At 45.7% G+C, this 21,847-nt stretch overlaps 1 protein-coding gene across 1 annotated transcript in view; it reads left to right on the top strand.

Moving 5' to 3' along the window:
- Window positions 1–21,491, top strand: part of LOC142385662 (A-type voltage-gated potassium channel KCND2-like) — a 261,463-nt gene extending 239,972 nt beyond the window's left edge. Inside the window, exons 2-5 of the mRNA XM_075472376.1 lie at window positions 2,265–2,427; window positions 8,921–9,016; window positions 9,252–9,487; window positions 13,891–21,491. Coding sequence (XP_075328491.1) covers window positions 2,265–2,427; window positions 8,921–9,016; window positions 9,252–9,487; window positions 13,891–14,077 — 682 coding nt within the window. The 3' untranslated portion in view covers window positions 14,078–21,491. The remainder of the gene's footprint in view (window positions 1–2,264; window positions 2,428–8,920; window positions 9,017–9,251; window positions 9,488–13,890) is intronic.
- The last annotated feature ends 356 nt before the right edge of the window (window positions 21,492–21,847 follow it).

The following is a 21,847-nucleotide window of genomic DNA, read 5'->3' as shown; positions in this document are numbered from 1 at the left end:
AGCTCAGTGTTTCCATCTCCTCGGTGAAGCGGTGGGCCTCCAGGAATACAGATGAGGCTCATCAGTGAGGACACAGCACATCACCTTTTACCCGTCTGAGCTGGAACAACATATTTAACATTATCAGCAGCACTCCCACAGGAAACCAGAGCGCCATTATAGATTTTACCTCACCGAGGTCTCTGATGCTCAGCAGGAAGCATCTGACTTTAAGTCCAAACACCTCATGAGACACAGAACCCTCAGCCGAGTCGGTTCTACAGATCCTAAAGAGGGTAAAAGCCCTCGTGCTGTGGCCTGTAACACATCCAGGAGGGACTTAAACTCTTAGGTAGATGTTCTGAGTAGGCTGAAGAATTAGAATTAGACGTCCTAGTTGAGGGGATATTTCAGTTCTTTCGGAGATTCTCAAGGTTTCTCATGGAGGCTTTTTGACGTGTTGCAGATGTCATTTATGATATTTATGGGTTTAGAAAGAATTCCTGAGTTCATCCGGGAGATTTTAAAAGTGTGAAACATCGGTCGAATGAGTCCTTAAAGGAACAGCAGAGAAGCCTTAAACTACCTTTTAACCTTTGTTCAGCATATTCCAAGGCCTGGAAATGTGCTGAAAGTGTCCTGGACGTGTCCTCCAGGGGCTGAGACACCACAGCTGCTGGCTGGTTTCCTGCACCTCACTGTTTTACTCTGTGGGCTTATATTCATGCGTATGGCTGTGCACGTGCAGGGCTCACACACAGCTTTGTCTCTATCACCGTGGTGTTTATAGTTGCAGTTTATAATCTTTGCCACTAGATGTCGCCACCTCCGACATGCTGGACCTTTTAAGTCTCTTTTTACTGCACGTTTCCTTTGATCGCAGACAATAAAATGTGTTTATACTCAAAGTGTTGTAAATGGATGAGTGGAATGATCTGATTTGAGTTTCAGGGATGGATTATTTTCTGAGAAATGGAGGGCGTTTCCTGCCTGTGAATGTGCTGCACTTCATATGAGCTTCCTTCACTTTCAGCACGGTCCCATGGTAACGCCTTCCAGTTGTTTCTACACATTTGAAACTTCTTCAGAACATTGTTCTGAAGCTGCAGCTCCGGTTCTGTTCCTCAGCAGCATCTTTACGTGTCTGCCAGGCCTGGAATTTCGTCATTTTAGGGGCAAGGCCACTTGGCCTTTTGAGTTGTCAATTTTTTAAGGGCACAAAGGCCAAAAGCCAGGGCACCAAGGCCATAAATTAAAACAATGATTTAACATATGATATGAAGTGACTACGATTGTATATGCATTTACAATACTTTTATATATACTTATTAAGCATTCAATGGACACCAAATTGCAATTAAACAAATTTTTTATTAAAACTACACAGGATTCTTATAGCACAGACATGTTTGGCTCACTGTGAGACTGTGGTAGTGGGCCTACGTTGAAAGGACGTCACTTACAATGTAAGTGAATGGCAGTTGCTATGCTAAGCTAACTAAGCTAGTTCTGGCCAGTGGGTGTAATGTATTTTTTTTGTGGACAGTTTAGGCATGCCACAAGACATGTGAATGGGTATTTTGATTGCGTTTTGAAAATGGGGCGATATCATTTATATCCACTAGCCACAGACAGATGAGAGCCACTGAATTCATTTGATCAATTTATTAACTAAAGCTTTAAATTCATTTTACAGTGAAATTGGGAATGTATATCCAATTAAAATAATTACAATAATTAAACTTATGTACATACAAAACTTATTCTAACATTTCATTACTCCTCAACCCTCACAGACGTAAAACTGATCTATATTCATGTGAACCCTGAATCTACAAAAATGGAAATATTTAACAACTTTCTAACCATGTTTTTCTGTCTGCACACGGTTTTCAGAAGAAATGTCTGATAAAGTAACGCAGATGGAGCGCTGGATTAAAGATGGTGAGGCTATTGCTGAGCTTTCTTCTCCAGCCTGGACAGCACATATCTCAGGCTCATTTTCATTTATTTTGGGCCCGTTATTTATCCAGAACTATTAATCCTCTCTGGGATTTCCACATCCAGCATCTGCGAACAATAAAACAAATGAACTGAAAGAAATGTCTTTCAGAACCGTAGAAGATTGGTTTGTTACATCTTTATGTGGAAAGAGTCACCTTTACTTTGAGGAAAACGTGTTTCTAGCAGTCGGACGTCCTCCTTTTGTCTCATAGTGTTACTTCCTGTTCTCCTCGGTTTGCTCATCAACACGTTGTGATTGGGACTCTCTGTCCTCTCCTCAGGTACGGCGACATGGTGCCAAAGACCATCATGGGGAAGATCTTCGGCTCCATCTGCTCGCTGAGCGGCGTGCTGGTCATCGCCCTGCCGGTGCCCGTCATCGTCTCCAACTTCAGCCGAATCTACCACCAGAGCCAGAGAGCCGAGAAGAGACGAGCACAAAAGGTGAGCGCTCGCCCACGTGTCCACGGACATCTGAAAGCTCCAGACCATTGCACTTTAAAGCGGGGGTGGGGCTGTGCCTAACTATTAATGCAGAGGTCCACAGCTGTTCTGAGCAGGCAGGCCTCAGGACGACCCAAGACGACGTCTGTCACCTGACAGGCTCAGAGGGCCCTGAAGACAGAAAGTCCAGGCAGTTTTCCCACTCAGCACCAGATCTTAAAGGAGACAGACGGACAGAAACACACCAAAGCTGAACACAGATGCATTTGTGCTTCAGCTCTTCATTTAGAAATCTCAGCATGTGCAGAATCCACAGGAGGAAAGAGAGGAAGACCCAGAGAGAGGAAGACGCAGAGTCCAGCCCCGAGCCCAGAAGCTAAAGCCTGCAGAATCCAACCCCGAGCCCAGAAGCTAAAGCCTGCAGAATCCAACCCCGAGCCCAGAAGCTAAAGCCTGCAGAATCCAACCCTAGCTCTGAAGCTAAAGCCTGCAGAATCCAACCCCGAGCCCAGAAGCTAAAGCCTGCAGAATCCAACCCCGAGCCCAGAAGCTAAAGCCTGCAGAATCCAACCCCGAGCCCAGAAGCTAAAGCCTGCAGAATCCAACCCCGAGCCCAGAAGCTAAAGCCTGCAGAATCCAACCCTAGCTCTGAAGCTAAAGCCTGCAGAATCCAACCCCGAGCCCAGAAGCTAAAGCCTGCAGAATCCAACCCCGAGCCCAGAAGCTAAAGCCTGCAGAATCCAACCCCGAGCCCAGAAGCTAAAGCCTGCAGAATCCAACCCCGAGCCCAGAAGCTAAAGCCTGCAGAATCCAACCCCGAGCCCAGAAGCTAAAGCCTGCAGAATCCAACCCTAGCTCTGAAGCTAAAGCCTGCAGAATCCAACCCCGAGCCCAGAAGCTAAAGCCTGCAGAATCCAACCCCGAGCCCAGAAGCTAAAGCCTGCAGAATCCAACCCCGAGCCCAGAAGCTAAAGCCTGCAGAATCCAACCCCGAGCCCAGAAGCTAAAGCCTGCAGAATCCAACCCGAGCTCTGAAGCTAAAGCCTGCAGAATCCAACCCGAGCTCTGAAGCTAAAGCCTGCAGAATCCAACCCTAGCTCTGAAGCTAAAGCCTGCAGAATCCAACCCTAGCTCTGAAGCTAAAGCCTGCAGAATCCAACCCTGATCATCTCCACCTCCTTTCACAGAACCCTCCTGCTGAAAGCAGCGCTGAGATAAAGCCGTTTCCAAACTCTGAAACACAGGAAGCACGTCTCTTTGTTTCCCAGCTCATCAGCAGACGTGAGGACAGCTGGTGGAGTCGGCTTTATGGAAGTGAATCGGATCGTGTTCAGTTCATTAGATTAGATTAGATACACTTGTGCATTGTGCTGACACAGTCTGACCTTTTCTCAGATATGTGGCTGTGCACGTGCAGGGCTCACGCACAGCTTTGTCTCTGACAGTGGAGAACAGCAGAACTCATCAGTATTTTTATTTATGGAGAATTACTTCAAACTAGCATTTTATCTCCTAAAGGAGTGATTCATATCCAGCCATGCTGCTGGTTACCCTCCTCACCTGCCAGCTTCTACAGTAGCCCTGAAGGGACAAACCAAACTCTCATTTTAGAGCCACCATCTTTTGGAAATGCAGTCAGCTGCAGTTTATAATCTGTGCCACTAGATGGCGCCACCTCCGGCATGCTGGACCTTTAAGTCTCTTTTTATTGCATGTTTCTTATTAAAAGAACAAAGTAATGAAACTTCTCTTTGATCCAATCCCCCGTCCTGAGCGTGCACGAGAAAAAACTCCCTTTTAACAGGAAGAACCCTCCATCAGATACAGAACCAGAACCAGAACCAGGCAGGGCGGCCATCTCCCTGGACCGGCTGGGGATCCAGTCCTGTGATCCGGGTTCAGTCTCAGTTCAATTTGTTTTCCTGTTCGGTTCAGAGTGATTGATTAACAGCCTCTGTGGACTACAATAGTTTTGAATAAACTTTATTAAAACAGACAAACTGACAAGGAGAACCACTCGACATAGTTTGAGTGTTTTCAGTAAATAAATGTTTTCATGATTCCTTCTGTTTATGGTAAAGAACATTTCTTTTGTCACGTTTATGGATCAGTTTCAGTTTCACTCATTTAAGGCTTTATTTCATCATTTCTCTGTTAGCTTTGAATCAAACTGGACTCGTCCGCACATGCAGAGCATAACATGAGCTGATTTTATTTTGAACCTTTGTGTTTGGGCAGCTTTTAATCTCCTGGGGTCCGTTTCACAAAGCAGGTTCAGCCAACTCTGAGTCTATTCCTGATCTCTGAGTTGATCTACTCTGAGATAGAAAACCCTGAGTTTTCGGTTCCAGAAACGCTGATTTGAGTGAGTTTAATCAACTCTGAGTAAGTTCACCTTGAGTTTAGCGTGTGCACCACAACTTTAAAAAGCCAGCATCAATGGAGCCCCGATTCGACGAGTCACCATGGCAACGGGGAAGAGGAGGGGCTACGTTTTTCACCAACCTCGAATTGGAAATCTTAATGCGCTCATACGGCGAGTTTCAATACGTTTTTAGAAATAAGTGCAACACCGTTGCAGCAGCAAAAGTGTAAGTTTAAATGTAGTCCTTTGCAATCCCAATAATATTACAGGGAAACTGCTTGAATGGTAGCCCATTCATTTATTTCATTTAGGTGCAATCCCGCAGGGGAGAAGCGCTCTTGGCAGAAGATGAAATATAAAAACATTGTTCAAACAGGTGAGACCTCGGCATGGAGGTACCTCATTTTCATCATGTTTTACACTGTGAAATAAATATTAAGTGGCTATTTGACTGTGCAGTTATTTTATCCCCAACATAATGCTGTTTTTACACACATAAACTATGTCTTCTCATCTATATCATGTTCTGTTAAATAATTAAGCCTATTTAAACTAACACAGACTTCTACTCAGCCAACAGAAAGAAGGCAGATGCCCGTAAAACGGGTGGTGCCCAGCACCGGAAGGCCATTGGCTGAGGGAATCCACCCCCAAGACACGAGTGCCTTTATAAAATATAATAGGCCTATATATGTCTTTTTTAAGCCTATTCATACAAATATTTATTTGTCTTTTATGTTTTTTTTTTTCTTTTGTCCCAACAAAATTCTGATGGTGCCGCTCAAAAAGATAATTGTCTGTAAATGCAAAAATCTGTGCGCGGTCTGATAACCATCTCCGACGAATATTTATTTCTCTGCGCAATAATGCTGCACCTTCATCCACGGGATCGTTATCAGAAGGACATGTTGGTGAAAAAAGTTGCCTCTTACTGTGCCTAATGGACTTATAGAAGTAGAAGAACTCGCTCTGCTGACTGAATGAATGAGGAAATCAAATGGCGTGTGTGGCTGAAAGAGGGCGGAGACAGAAAGAAACTCAAGGTTTCTTGAATAAAACCTGGTCCCGACCAGGTTAGGTTCAGAGAGTCTGTTACTACGGTAACTGACCGTGAGGTTAAGTTACCTCTCTTTGTGAAACAGGCTAGAGTTACCCCTCTTTCTCGGGGTTGAGTTACCTCCCTTTGTGAAACGGAAAACTCAGGGTTTCCCTCATTTCAGGGTTAACCTACTCAGAGTTTTCACTAAACCTGCTTCGTGAAACGGACCTCTGGTGTGTTTTTCAGGAGTTTGTTTCTTCTTCACATGATTCAGAATCAAAGATCAGCTCAGGTTTCGGTTTCTTAGCTCGGGTTTCAGAGCTCGGGCTTCTGAGCTCGGGTTTCAGAGCTCGGGTTTCTGAGCTCGGGTTTTAGAGCTCGGGTTTCAGAGCTCGGGTTTCTGAGCTCGGGCTTCAGAGCTCGTGTTTCAGAGCTCGGGTTTCAGAGCTCGGGTTTCAGAGCTCGGGTTTCTGAGCTCGGGTTTCAGAGCTCGGGTTTCTGAGCTCGGGTTTCAGAGCTCGGGTTTCTGAGCTCGGGTTTCTGAGCTCGGGTTTCTGAGCTCGGGTTTCAGAGCTCGGGTTTCTGTGCTCGGGTTTCTGAGCTCGGGTTTCAGAGCTCGGGTTTCAGATCTCGGGTTTCTGAGCTCGGGTTTCTGAGCTCGGGTTTCTGAGCTCGGGTTTCTGAGCTCGGGTTTCAGATCTTTCAGAGCTCGGGTTTCAGAGCTCGGGTTTCTGAGCTCGGGTTTCTGAGCTCGGGTTTCTGAGCTCGGGTTTCAGAGCTCGGGTTTCTGTGCTCGGGTTTCTGTGCTCGGGTTTCTGAGCTCGGGTTTCTGAGCTCGGGTTTCAGAGCTCGGGTTTCAGAGCTCGGGTTTCTGAGCTCGGGTTTCTGAGCTCGGGTTTCAGATCTTTCAGAGCTCGGGTTTCAGAGCTCGCGTTTCAGAGCTCGGGTTTCTGAGCTCGGGTTTCAGAGCTCGGGTTTCTGAGCTCGGGTTTCTGAGCTCGGGTTTCTGAGCTCGGGTTTCAGAGTTCGGGTTTCTGAGCTCGGGTTTCAGAGCTCGGGTTTCTGAGCTCGGATTTCAGAGCTCGGGTTTCAGAGCTCGGGTTTCAGAGCTCGGGTTTCAGAGCTCGGGTTTCAGAGCTCGGGTTTCTGAGCTCGGGTTTCTGAGCTCGGGTTTCAGATCTTTCAGCTCGGGTTTCAGAGCTCGCGTTTCAGAGCTCGGGTTTCTGAGCTCGGGTTTCTGTGCTCGGGTTTCTGTGCTCGGGTTTCTGAGCTCGGGTTTCAGAGCTCGGGTTTCTGAGCTCGGGTTTCTGAGCTCGGGTTTCTGAGCTCGGGTTTCAGAGCTCGGGTTTCTGAGCTCGGGTTTCAGAGCTCGGGTTTCAGAGCTCGGGTTTCAGAGCTCGGGTTTCAGAGCTCGGGTTTCTGAGCTCGGGTTTCTGAGCTCGGGTTTCAGATCTTTCAGAGCTCGCGTTTCAGTGCTCGGGTTTCTGAGCTCGGGTTTCTGAGCTCGGGTTTCTGAGCTCGGGTTTCAGAGCTCGGGTTTCTGAGCTCGGGTTTCAGAGCTCGGGTTTCTGAGCTCGGGTTTCAGAGCTCGGGTTTCAGAGCTCGGGTTTCAGAGCTCGGGTTTCAGAGCTCGGGTTTCTGAGCTCGGGTTTCTGAGCTCGGGTTTCAGATCTTTCAGAGCTCGGGTTTCAGAGCTCGCGTTTCAGAGCTCGGGTTTCTGAGCTCTGGTTTCCGAGCTCGGGTTTCAGAGCTCGGGTTTCTGTGCTCGGGTTTCAGAGCTCGGGTTTCTGTGCTCGGGTTTCTGAGCTCGGGTTTCAGAGCTCGGGTTTCTGAGCTCGGGTTTCTGAGCTCGGGTTTCTGAGCTCGGGTTTCAGAGCTCGGGTTTCTGAGCTCGGGTTTCTGAGCTCGGGTTTCAGAGCTCGGGTTTCCGAGCTCGGGTTTCTGAGCTCGGGTTTCTGAGCTCGGGTTTCAGAGCTCGGGTTTCAGAGCTCGGGTTTCAGAGCTCGGGTATCAGAGCTCGGGTTTCTGAGCTCGGGTTTCAGAGCTCGGGTTTCTGAGCTCGGGTTTCTGAGCTCGGGTTTCTGAGCTCGGGTTTCTGAGCTCGGGTTTCAGATCTTTCAGAGCTCGCGTTTCAGTGCTCGGGTTTCTGAGCTCGGGTTTCTGAGCTCGGGTTTCTGAGCTCGGGTTTCAGAGCTCGGGTTTCTGAGCTCGGGTTTCAGAGCTCGGGTTTCTGAGCTCGGGTTTCAGAGCTCGGGTTTCAGAGCTCGGGTTTCAGAGCTCGGGTTTCAGAGCTCGGGTTTCTGAGCTCGGGTTTCTGAGCTCGGGTTTCAGATCTTTCAGAGCTCGGGTTTCAGAGCTCGCGTTTCAGAGCTCGGGTTTCTGAGCTCTGGTTTCCGAGCTCGGGTTTCAGAGCTCGGGTTTCTGTGCTCGGGTTTCTGAGCTCGGGTTTCAGAGCTCGGGTTTCTGAGCTCGGGTTTCTGAGCTCGGGTTTCTGAGCTCGGGTTTCAGAGCTCGGGTTTCTGAGCTCGGGTTTCTGAGCTCGGGTTTCAGAGCTCGGGTTTCCGAGCTCGGGTTTCTGAGCTCGGGTTTCTGAGCTCGGGTTTCAGAGCTCGGGTTTCAGAGCTCGGGTTTCAGAGCTCGGGTATCAGAGCTCGGGTTTCTGAGCTCGGGTTTCAGAGCTCGGGTTTCTGAGCTCGGGTTTCTGAGCTCGGGTTTCTGAGCTCGGGTTTCAGAGCTCGGGTTTCTGAGCTCGGGTTTCAGAGCTCGGGTTTCAGAGCTCGGGTTTCTGAGCTCGGGTATCAGAGCTCGGGTTTCTGAGCTCGGGTTTCTGATCTCGGGTTTCAGAGCTCGGGTTTCTGAGCTTGGGTTTCTGAGCTCGGGTTTCTGAGCTCGGGTTTCTGAACAGCTGCTGGACAGCTGCTGAACAGCTGCCTAACTGAACAGCTGCTGTTTGGGGTCAGAGTGGGCGTAACCCAACGCTGTGACATGAGAGCGTGGCAGAGACTGTTAGCTGTTAGCTCTGTGCTGGCAAATCTCCATCAGAATGTGTTTTGACTGATGGGTCATGTGACCTGTGTTTTTTCCTGAAGGCGTCCAAAGAAGCAGGGCAGGCGCTGGTTTGTAAGACCAACCCGAACTTTGACCTGCAGCATCATCACCTGCTCAACTGTCTGGAGAAGACCACGGTGAGGACGCACTCACATGTCTCCACACATGGGTCAGCTGTCCTTTAGAGGGCCAGACCTTTCCACAATAAGCCAAGAACAAGGTTGAAACTCTCTTTCTGTTGTGTGGAAACCAACAATTCTCCCATCTGATTAAATGTGTGTTTAGCAGACCGACAGAAGGAGAGTTTGGTGTGTATTTGCTCCCGTTTTAAGCATCATCCAGTCGTTCTGACTCCACATCTGTGTTCCTCAGAACCACGAGTTTGTGGACGAACAGGTGTACGAGTCCAGCTGCAGGGAGGTGACTCTGGTGAAGGAGGTGTCGCGCTCCTCCTCCGTGTCGTCCTCCTCGCCTCACGGCCTCTCCTGCTGCGCCCGCAAGAAGAGGAAGAGCTTCAACATGCCCAACTCCAACCTATCTATGGGCCTGCGGGGCAGCATCCAGGAGCTGAGCACCATCCAGATCAGGGAGCGCCCCTTCAGCAACAGGTGAGGAACCTGGGGAACCTTCTCAGTTACACTCATCATTTAGCATCCTAAAGACCTTCGGGGATGTCCCAGGAGTCCGTGTGAGGTCTCAGGAGTCTGTTCGGAGGCTGTAGATCCTGTTGAGAAGACGTTTAAAACTGTTACACATCATCCCTGGGGAGGTTTCACCAAAGATCTTTGGATGTGTTCTGGAGGTAATGTGGAGGTTGTAGATGCCTTGGAGAGCCCATATGCTAACAGAGGGCTTTGGATGCCATAAAGATGTCGTTTCTCATATTCTTTGCTAACCCTAAATCTTTTAGTGGTCTTGAGGAGGTCTTGAGGAATACTGGAATGTTTTCAAAGTCCTGAAGGAGTTTCTTCGAGCTGAGTTTGTACATCCTTTCAGAGGATCATACACTCATTCAGGAGGTTTGGGTTAACAGCATGATCATGTAGAGGTTTAAGTTTAAAGAGGTTTGAAATATGTTTGAGAGGAGGCCTTTAAAATCCTCCAGGTCCTCACAGGTAGGATGGTGGCATCAGCTCCCATCAGAAGGTTTTAGAGGTAGACAGTTAAGTGGAGATAATATGATCAGGAGTCCCCAAAGTGGATGGTAGGGTTGGTGTTTCTGGATGTCCTAAAATGTCTTAAATGTCCTACAGTTTCAGACATCCTTTAAATCCTCTAAATGAGCCCTGAGAGAAGGTTTCTGAGGTCCTTTTAGAGGAGGCAGGCCTCCCAGCACGGAAAGTTAGGAAGTCTGTAATGATTGTTAAATACAGTATTTCCCTGTTAACAGGCAGTGTTAGAGCAGAATAAGCTGTCACACTGACATTAACAGCTGCTTCTGAATAGGATTTAAATGATGAGCCTGTAAAACTCTGAGAAAGATGCATCCTGCCTCAGGCTGAAGAATGAACAGAGTGAGTGCCACACTCAGCTCACTGTACCACCGCAGATCATGTGACAGCGTCTTCCCAGGCAGAGTTAGACGGCAGGAATCCAGAGTATGTCCAGCTGTGCGAGGCTAGGGAGGCTGGGGAGGCTGGGGGAGGGCTGGGGGAGGCTGGGAACCTTCTCCTGTCCGCTCTGCCTTCAGTGGGTTAGGGTTAGGTCGTGGGTCTGATTTGTTTCCTTGGAAGAATTATTAAAGTTCTACATAAATTACTAAGCTTTATGAAAATTAGGTTAGGGTAAAATAGGGTTAGGGTATGTGGCAGGGAAAGGTTACAACAAGGGAGGTTGTGGGTGTAATTTGGTTAGGGTTAGGTATTGCAAGTTTTTACTCAGTGGCTCCCCTCCTACGTGACTGATCAGCCGCCATGGAGTTTGTAGGAGCCAGGGGGGTGCACTCTACAACTCAGGACCCGGCTGGTGGTTGCTGCGTGTACTGGTATGGTCTTGGAGTCTCTCAGGAGGCCGTGGGAAACTCTGTGCGGTTTTGAGTTATGTTTCAGGTGGGTGGGTGGGACACAGGGTCCATATAGCTGTGTGTTGTGTGCTGCAAGGGGGGGGTTTCTGATTTGTTTCCTTGGAAAAATTATTAAAGTTCTACATAAATTTCATAAGTTTTATGAAATTTTATATTTTCAAAATGTGGCTTGGAGTGGTGGACTTGGGGTTAGGGCTTTAGCCCTGCGACCCTTAAGGTTAGGGTAGGTGGCGGGGAAAGGTTATAACAAGGGAGGTTGTGGGTGTAATTTGGTTTTGGGAAAAAAAAATTAGTAAAGTTATGAAGAGTAATATTTTTTTTTTTTTTTCGAGAACAAAGTTTCGGCAGATTGTAATATGCAAAATAGAAAAAATAGGAAAAATATATGTGGGCAAAAAGGATATACAAGAATTGAAAATGTCAAAGATTCAAAAAATTAAAAATATAAACATATAAGAGTGAAACAGGTAGCCTGACTACGTCATACTCACGATTCTAGTCAGAATGTGAGTCTGATACCGCTCGATAGAGTTTTGAGTATGGGGCGTGTTTCAACCGAACCAGGAGAAAAAATGCCTCTTCGCTCAATTGGATAGACCTACAACCAATCAGAGCAACGTAGTATGAGACGTAGATTAAGCAACACACACTTGTTGTAGGAAGGACGGCAAAAACATCTTTTCTATCGATAAAAGCCTTTATCGCGTTCCTCTGTTCGTCTTTCAAAATGAATGCAATGTGGAGATCCTGTAGAACAGACTCGATGGCAGAATCTACACACCCTAGCTCTCCAGCGGCAGCCATGTTTGTTTAAACGAATTCAAACCAAGCGCTCTTTAGTGACGTAGTCGATAATGTCCCTGTTGATCATCTGTCCATCATCGTATAAAGCCCGCCCTGGCAATCTGATTGGGTCAACTGTTTTGATGTCGAGCATAGAGATTTCCCAACTGAGCAGAGCCAGACCCAACTTCCCGACCAAAAATTTTATGGGCGGGGCTAAGTTCAGCTGGCACCCAGGCTATTAAACAGGCCCCTGGTGTACAAAATGTAGAAGAGAAAAGGGGGGTTTGTTTCGAAAAGGGTCGAAGATGGATTGTCCCAGAAAATTGGGTTAAAACCATACTCCTGTCCGGGTGTTTAGGTGTGTTTTGTATCTTAAAGCATCCATTCTGACCTTTAATCCGTCTGGGAATTTGCATTGCAGGTGGTGAATCCATGAGGGCATTAGTTTAAATATTCCCTCAGAGGTTCCACATATGTTGGCCCGTGGCTGGGGACCAGTGTATGTGGTCTGCTGTGGTTCCAAATCTGTTATTTGGCAGAGGGGGTATTATGTTGGTTTCTGGTGTGATTTCCTTCAAGAAGATGTTAAACTTTCTGAGGTTGGATCTTTGGCTCACGGTGAGCTGGTCTGAAAAGTTCAGAGCCTGGAAGTAAATGTCTGCGTATGGGAAGGTGTTTTGTGCTGTATAAATTAACTGTGATATCAGTTTTTTGAGGGATATGTGGTCGTTGTAGTCCTTGTTGTTGACTTGTTGTTGTTGATGGCGTGAGTCAGATTGCCCCCTAGGTAGCTGTCTTTTTGTACTTGGCTGTTCCGTATCATGGGTAGCCTTTTGAGGTTCGAATCGCTGAAGATTATATTGGGTTTTTCAGGTTGTAAGAACCAGTTCTGCATCTTTTTACTGTAGTGCTCATGGATATTAAGGCTTGTTCCAGATTCCGTTGGTGTTTGGGTTTTAGGGTGCGTTTCTGTTCTCCTTCTGGTGGGTTCCGTGTTCGTCCTTTGGGTTTTCTGTTTCTTCGGTGGTGGTTTCGTTCTGTTTGGTACCCCTGGTGTTGTCGTGCGTTTGTGTGTCGTGTGCGATGGGGTTATTGAACTCCTTGAGAATGTTTGTGGGTTAGGGTTGGGGTTGGGGTTGGGGTTGGGGTTAGGGTTAGGGTTAGGTATTGGGTTGGGGCACCGTCCCTCTGATGCATGTTTCACATTCAGTGATGAGAATATTTCAGCTTGTGTCGTGTGGCTGTCAGAGTCCGTGACTAAGTTTTCCTAAATGACCAGATGTTGGTTGAAAGAGGAGCACAGCTGCAGATGGAGCCAGATGATGACTCACAGCTCACAGTTTCACCTGCAGAGTCACAGCACAGAGCAGAGAGAAACCCATCCATTCACACCTATTAATGATGAGTGGATCATTCAGTGCTCAAAGGGGACCATTCTTCTTCAGTCGGAGCTAAAAATGGATCCTCGCTGCAGGTGGTCATATAACCTGTTTATGAAACTGCTGTTTTTCCCTCGTGCTGTTATTAAAACTCTGTGTTGATTTATTCTCCTGCACCAAACTCAGTTTCAGCTTTGCATGGCATCATAAATCCAGATAAAGGAATGAATATCTGCAGTTTAACACGCAGTGTTCAAACCCACCTGAGGGCATGCATCCCACTCAAACGTTCAGAGAGCTGCAGAACGTAAAGGCTGGAGATGGAGAGCGTTTCCAGGGGTCACTGCAGGGCTGTTTGCAACATTTCTGAAGCGGGACAGCCGTCACCTTTCAGCTCACATCACCCATCCTGCTGACTCTGAAGTCTTTGTTCAGGATCAGAAGAGTGAAATGATCATTTCAGAGCTTCTAAGAGTTAGAGACTTCAGAATTTAGTTTTCCTGAGCTTCAGCTCCTGTTTTTGATCAACAGAACTGAATCTGGTTCACTTAAGGTCAGTAATGTGCTCTGCTTTTAGCTTTATTTTATCAGACATCCCAGCTTCTCATCCCTCACTCAATCAGCTTCTCAGCTGCTCCTGAAGCGAACTTAACTGTGGTGACACTTGGCAAACAAAAACTGAAACAAACCCAGAGTTTATGGAGCCCCCCGTGTGACGGAGGAATCCCGACGGGATCCAACCAGGACACACGTGCCCCCTGAAACCCTGAGTGAATCCCACCTTCACTCACACTGTTCTTGTCTGTTTGCTCTGTTTCTTTAGTCGCTCCAGTCGCTCCAGTCTAAATGCCAAATTTGAGGAGACCGTCCCTCTGAACTGCGACCAGCCCTATCTCACCGCCGCCGTGATCACCACGCCCACGCCACCCGGAACCACACCAGAGGGCGACGAATCAACCAGCTCCACCGACTACTCTCAGGCCAACATCGTCCGGGTGTCCGCTCTCTAGACCTGATGGCAGCCCCCCAACTGCCACCCGCCGTGCTGCAGGATGACGACGGTCAATGTTGCGGCACCTCAACAGGTTCAGAGGGTTTGGTAGCTGCCTCGTGTTTTCAGGAAGGAAACGGCAGCTTAAAGGATTCAAACCTGCTGTGGACACACGGGTCCATCTGTACATACTCCTACTGACTGAGGACTGGAGCCTCATCTTTTTCTGCCTTTTCTTTGGGAAGGATTTTATTCCATCATCACAGGAGAAGTAAATCTGCTCACACCTCGGCGAACGGCAGATCTCAGAAATGAGAAAAACCAAAGTCGTCAGCATCACTGTTTTCCCAGTAAGATGTTAAATGTGAGGACAATGTCAGTCCTGAGTTTGTTCAGGGGGAAGAGAAAATAGGTCATTTATTTTAACACAAACACCAGAAGCAGAAGGAATCTATGAGTGATATCTCCCCAACATGTTGGTTTGGTTCAGCTGAGTCTGAACTGATGAGAACAACTTCAACCTAAAGAAGGACCCCAGGTGAATTAGGCTTATCTTAAAATTAACACCTTTCTAGAATGATAAAAAATGTCATTATAAGAAACCAGGACCTGATCAAAAGTACAATTTAAAGAGATAGATATACATAAATTATTTTAAAGGAACGTTCATGTACATTTACATCATGTGACCACTGGTAGTTTTGCATGATTCAGACCTAAGATGTCCTTCTGTTTCACTTATTTACGGTCCTTTATTCTAGAGCCTTACTTGGGAACTGTTTCTCACCATTAGCACCAACTTCTGCAAACTTTGCACCAAGTTACATGGGACCCGATCACAATGTGAATCATCTAACAAAAGTGTAGAGACCGCATGGAACTGCCATAAGAGAGGCACTGAACTATCAGCATTTATGTAATTAAGTGTACTGACACCGACAGGTGCAAAGAACCACGGTCAGAAAGCCATGCAAGTTCTGTTCGCTCACTAAATCACATGCAAGTGAAAGAAATGGATGAACAAAGGTTAAAACAAACAGTAAAAGCGTGGGAAAAGAAAGCTGCAGTAAAGTCTGAAAGTATGTAACGGACTGCAGTCTGTGTTGGGCCCTGAGTGGTTCTGACAGACTCGCACAGTTCTGTGTTTGGACTGTAAAGTTTAATCTTCCTCTAAACTTTACTTCTGCTTTAACCTGCACAAAACACACTGGAACTGAGTGTTCAGAGCTGCCAGACGACTGAATTACTTTTACCTCATCATAGAAAACGAGGAAGCTAATTTCACAAAGATGTGATATGTGCCCCTTTCATGTCATGAAACACCTGGATATGAATGGGCTAGAAGCAGTGTGCAGCACCCACAACATCCTGGGAAAGCAGCTTCAAAAGTCTCATACAGTTCAGTTAAAGATTAAAGTAGCTTGGGAATTGTACAGAGTTATTATTTTGCTCTTAACATGGTCTTCCATGGGCCATCAGCACTCACCTGCTTATAGTCTTTGTGATCATGTAGACTTTATCTAACTTATCCCAGTACTGAACAGAGACAAGACACCAGACTGAGTAGATCATTCAGAATCATCACACTTTGCATCACAGTCCTAGACGGCCTGGTGACCAATGCTTTGGCATTTCATGGAACCCGTTTCAAGAAGAATATCTAGAAGTCGGTATCTTGTTTTGTGGTTGGCATTCTTCTTAATTTAACATATTCATTTTTAAGATTTAAATCAAAAAACATGGAGCACCTCGATTAGTGATTCAATACATCACATAATTGTGTACATTATGTTGCTGTTTATCTTTGATACATGTTCATCATGAATTTCTTGTACTCCTGGGTAACTGACATGCGCATCAGAGATGTCTTATCAAAACCATCCATCCATTTTCTGCCTCTTATCCGGGACTGGTTTGTGGAGGCAACAGTCTAAGCGGAGATCCCCAGACCTCCCTCTTTCCTCTTCAGTTACTTGCTTCAGCTCTTCCAGGGCGACACCGAGTCATTCTCAAGCCAACAGAGAGATATGGTCTCCTCAGCGGGTCCTGGGTCTGCCCTGAGGCCTTCCTTATGTCCAAAACACCTCCTGTGGAAGGTGTGCAGAAGGTAACCTGAAGGCCACTTCAACTGGCTCCTTTCAGTGTGGAGGAGCAGCGACTCTACCCTGAGCCCCTCACAGATCACCAGGTTCCTTACCCTAATCCTAGTGGTGAACCCAGTCACCCTTTGGAGAGAGCTCATTTCAGCCACTTGTATTGTATAGGTGACGGTTGGAACAAAGATGGACCAGTAAGTTAACAGCTTAGCCATCCAACTCAGCTCTTTCTTCACCACAACAGACCGGAACAACGTCCGCATCAGTGCAGGCGCTGCCCTAATCCGCCTTTCAACCTCCCACTCTTTTATACCCTCACTCTTGAACAAGACACTGAGATACTTAAACTCATCCAATTTAGGCAGTAACTCAACCCCAACCTGGAGTGGGCAATCCACCTTTTTTTAACCCTAACCATGGCCTCAGACTTGGAGGTCCTCATTTTCATCCATGATGCTTTTTATTCAGCCACAAATTGGCCCAGGAGATCCTCCAACCCTTGGCTGCTCCAAGAAATGTTGCCCTGGTGGAGTCTAATATGCACCAGAAATGCAACTGACTTACAGCCAGCAATGGAAACCAAGCGGTCACTCTGGTTGTAAATGGACTAAATAGCCTGTAAGAAGAGGCCCGATACCCCATATTCCATCTACCACAGGATTCCAAGTCCCTACGTCCACAAAACAGATGAAAACTGAATTAACAGCCTCTAACGCACCCTCCAACATCCTTGAGAGGGTAAAGAGCTTACCCTGAATGCCACAACCAGGATGTAAAAACAACAGAGCTCCTCATGGATCTTTGGTGTGACTATTTTCCAGACTCTCCAGCATCCCGGCATATAGCCTCTTTCCAAAGGAGGCTGAGAATTATGATCCATCTGTAGCTGGAACATACCGCTTTTTAAATAAAGGAACCACCTCCCAGGTCGGTCAACCAGTCAGGCCTGAGACCTCCATGCAGTATTGCACAGGCGTATCAACCAAGACAACCCAATAACATCCAGGGCCTTCGGGAACTGAGGGCAGATCTCATCCACCCCTAGGGTCATGATGCCACTGAGTTGTTTAACTACCTCAGCAACTTTAGCCCCAGAGATTGGCGAGTCTCCTCAAACTCCTTTTGAATCTGCAACTGTCCGAGCTGCTTTCCATTTGGCCTGTTGGTGTCTGTCAGCTGCCTCCAGAATCCCACAAGCTAACCAAGCTCCATAGGATTCATTCTTCTGGGTGTTAAAGATCTTATGGAATGAGGCCTCATCTTATGTTCCCAACACCCCCTCACTAAAGGCTTGGGTGCACCAAGCCTGTCTGGCAACCTCTTACACCACCTGATCCAACTCACCACCAGGTCAGCTCCCCTCTTCACTCGAGTATCCGACATATAGCTGCAGGTTTGATTATATGATTACAAAATCAATCATTGACCTGCAACCTAGGGTGTCCTGATGCCAGGTGCACTTATAGACACCCCTATGCTCAACATGGTGTTTGTTGAACAAACCACGACTAGCACAGAAGTCCAACAACAATACCCTATGTTGGTTCAGATTGGGCAGGTTTCTCCAGATTTCACTGTCATTGCCCAAATGAGCATTGAAGTACCCAGTAGGACAATGAAGTAGGACTCAGTTGTCCTTCTTGGGTCCTTCAGTAGGACAGCGCACTTCCCAGCACCAAACCCAAAGTCTCCAAGAAGGCTGGGCACTCTGAATTTTCATTAGGCGCATAAGCAAATAACAGTCGGATCCGAAGGTGCAGGGAGACCACCCCCTCGTCCATGGGGGAAACACTTGAGTGCACAAATGAGGGTCTATGAGTAAGCCAACCCCTGCCTGCTGCCTCCAACCCAGGCCACCTCCAGCATGGAATAAAGTCTGGCCAGTAGAATCAGCAGAGCGGAGATATTTTCATATTTTCAAGATTGAAAACAATGAGATTTAGTCTTCACACTTGTCACTGGCTGTGAGGACATCAGAGAAATACTTGTTTTTATGATGAGAGTTGTGCAAACTTGATGGGGATTTTATGCAAATACATTAATGAATAAAGAAACAGACAAAAAGTTTATATCAATTAAAGAATATAGACGTATAAAAATAAACGTGTGTACTGTAAATAAACTTCTGAGACTGTAGGTGAGAGTTTGTTTAAAAGGAGACAATTCTTTATTTATTTTATTCCTTTTTTGATTATGTTCTATTTTTCTTCACATGTTTTTGTTCATTAACAGAAAGCTATTTATATTTTCAGAAATCTGTTTATTTATTTTTTAGCTAGTTAAAGCTGCAGTCTGCAACTCTTTTTCAAGCATAATGCCTGGAACTGTCCGGGGATTCTGAAAGTAGTACATTAAATACCCCAATACAAAAAAAAATGAGTTTTCTAGGTCCCCTATTTGTCCCGCTAGGTCCCTCCAAAGCCAGCAGGTTTGTTTACAAAATTGCAGACCGGACCGGTAAAAGGTAACCAATCAGGTTTACGAGCTGGGCTCTGCTGCCTGTCAATCACCGATTGTGCACGCGCGATACAAGGTAGGCTCGTCCCCACGCTTATTTATCTGGACTATTGAACTTCATTACGGGCTAGTCTTCTTACTGTGTCTTCCATGATCGCAAATGACAGGTGAGTTGATGAATGAGGAGTCGTGTAGGCGCATCTGGCGTGCACGTCTACGTGCACGAGTTCTCATGTGTTTTGATGGGGCGGGACAGGAAGTTGAATAACTTTTTATTTTTCGGTTAAAAAATAAGCATTTCTTGCATTTTGCGACTACGGAGGTCACCGTTTTCAACTTCAAGCGTTCTGATAGATCATGTAAACTCTTAAAATGCCAAAAAGTAGGACTTTACGTATGACAACAACAAATCCTGCAGACTGCAGCTTTAAACCACAGTGACTTGCATTGAGCTGCCTCCAGCCATGACGACTTTAAGCACGTCGGTCACAAAAGGTGGGCTGAGTTCAGGCGTGGCTCTCAAAGCTGTGATCTGCAGTATGGTGGTCCTGGATGAGGGCCACATCAGAGAGCTGACGAATGCTCTACCACAGCAAGGAGATTTTATTCTGACTGATTCCAAGTGGACGAACTTGAACTGTGCAGCTGAGACGTCCAAAAAGCAGACAATGAAAACTTTGAGCATGCAAATCTGTGTGTGTTTGAGTGCATGGGCCCGTGTGTTTCCGTGTAAGTCACAGCGCTCAGCAGCATGCATGTGTGGATGAGTAGTCCGGGTTCTGGTTCTGACTTTGTAGCTATCAGTTTTATACCAGACCTTGCTATCAGAGCCAGCTGCCTTCCTCCCTGCTGTACAGAAATATGTTGTGGAAAATGTTGATGTCTGTTTGTGATAATAGTTCCGTTAATGAAGCAGAGCTTATCTGTCTTGTCCTGCTTGCTGATTTATTTAATGTGTGATGTTGATTTTTCTCTTAATGGGCATTTCAGCAGGGTTAAAGGGAGATAACTGACAGTTGTCAACACAATTTGTTACGAAACATAAAAAAAATCCCTTACACAGTTATCCCCTTCAAAATCAAAAGCAAGATTTAAGGATGACAGCACTGAATAGATTTTAGATAAAGTAAACGTGGTAGCTTAACTACTATAAGTCATGAATGTTAGCTTAAAAGTTGTCGAACCCTCTGTTCTTACCCAAGTATTAGATGGCTACATTATTGTTCAGAGAGAGCAAATATTATCAGAGAGTAAACATTTGAAAATAATCCTTCAACCCTAACCCTTTTAAGAACATCGCTTCATTATCTTTTGAAACTTTGATTGTTCGGAGCTGAGGCGCAGTTTCTCCAGCAGAATCGTTAACGTTAGCTAATGTAGCTTTAGCTCACCAGCTAATGAAGTGAGACGGGGGCTTAAACGGGATTAAATTTCATTTTAAGTGTCAAACACATTGTATAAACTGTGTGTTGGCTGTCATTGTTTTTATATTTTAACTGTGATCTTGATTGGTAAGAAAAATAAAACATGGAGCCGTAATCTAACTCGTTGCACTGTTTGAGTTTTAGCTAAATTAAAGAAATGCTAACTAACTGAAAGTCAATGAAGCTGAACATTTTGTGGGAAATTTCTGTCTCTTTCTGATGGTGAGATATCCAGAGGGACATCAGTCTCATGTCTGAGGGATACATTACACGGGTTAGCTATGCTGAACATTAACTGTGTTCATGTGCACATCCAGTTAGCTTGAACTTAGCCTGCTGCTATCGCTGCCAACCAGAATGGGAACAAAATAATATCTAAATGCTGAACTGTTACTGTTGGAAACACCAAGAAAAATGTTTTGTAAAAATAATTCAGAGCACTTCAAATGTTTTATCTGCACACATAAGATTTAGATCTTGTGTTGACAAGATGCTAATTTATATGCACAGTTTATCGTCTGATATAAACAAAGATGCTGTATTTCATGACTTTTGTGCTCCTCATTGAGCTGTTTCTGAATTAAATGTCTCCAGAACATGAATGAAAAGGTTCTAAAACGTTATAATGTACCACCCATGAATCCTCTGTGTTGAGTACAGAAGACCTTGTGTTCATTTTTATAGGAATTCTCATTTTCTTGAAAACAAACTGAAACCATGTGTTTGTCATCATTTGGAAAACTGTCACCTTCGGGCTGGATTTTAAGGATGACTGACTTGTGGAGTTTTGTACACAATGAATGGATTCCAAAATAAATCAGAGGAAGGAGGATCCCAGATTGCATCAGGAGAACCTGAGACTGGATTTTAAAGCATTCGTGGACTTAAATGCTGATAAAGATGCTTTTTGGCTTGAACATTTGCTCTGTCATCTCTCAGCACATAAAAAAGATTATTTGTTTATTTTCCAAGATATTTCTGAGTTTCCCAGATCTGACATGTTGCAGTGAAGATGTGAAGGGCCCATCATCCATCATGGCTCGACTATAATGTAACGTATGTAACCAAATGGTTTTAATTCTCTTTCTGTTGTTTGGTTTTGTAAAGATGGCTCATGCTTTGTTTTTAGGGACCCTGGGAGTGGGCTGAGGGACCTTTTGGTTGTAAAAGAAAAGCGAGTCATTATTGGCTGTAATGTTCTTCAGTGTGGTAAATAAGTTCACCTTTTTTCAGTCATTTCTGAGAGAATTTGTGTTGTCTGTTGCATTAACATCCCACATCATATTTTTCTAAAGAGATGCATGTGGAGCCGACACAGAAGGTAAATGAGGAGTTATCTGTAAATGGAAGAGAATGATTATCACAGTTATTACTTTTGATTTGTTAAGGCTTGTGTTATATTGATAAGATATTAATTATTGAAGATGATCTTAAAAAAGAGAAGCTCACGGTTTTTGTCCAGTGCAATGTCTGAGTGAATAGAATAAAATATTGTCCTATTAAAACACTCCAACAAGAGCAAATGTCTGTTTTCATTCAGGAAAGAAGATCTAAAGAATGTCACGCTTCGGGTCCACTCGTCAGGTGTGATATCCCGGCTGAATCGGGCTGAACCGGACTGAATGTTGGGAGAGACGGTTGTGCTCTGGCAGCAGCTCCGGCTCTGTAACAGATGACAGATTTAGGCATGTTTTGAGTGTGTGGACCACGCTTGATGACCTGATGTTGGGATGAAAGACCTGGATTATGATCTGATGTGATACAATGTCCCATGCATGTAAAATTAGATGCTGTTCATTACGATAAGATGCA

The sequence above is a fragment of the Odontesthes bonariensis genome, chromosome 8 (genome assembly GCF_027942865.1).
Source record: "Odontesthes bonariensis isolate fOdoBon6 chromosome 8, fOdoBon6.hap1, whole genome shotgun sequence".
In the NCBI taxonomy this organism is placed as follows: Eukaryota; Metazoa; Chordata; class Actinopteri; order Atheriniformes; family Atherinopsidae; genus Odontesthes; species Odontesthes bonariensis.
This window is presented reverse-complemented; position numbering and strand designations above follow the sequence as displayed.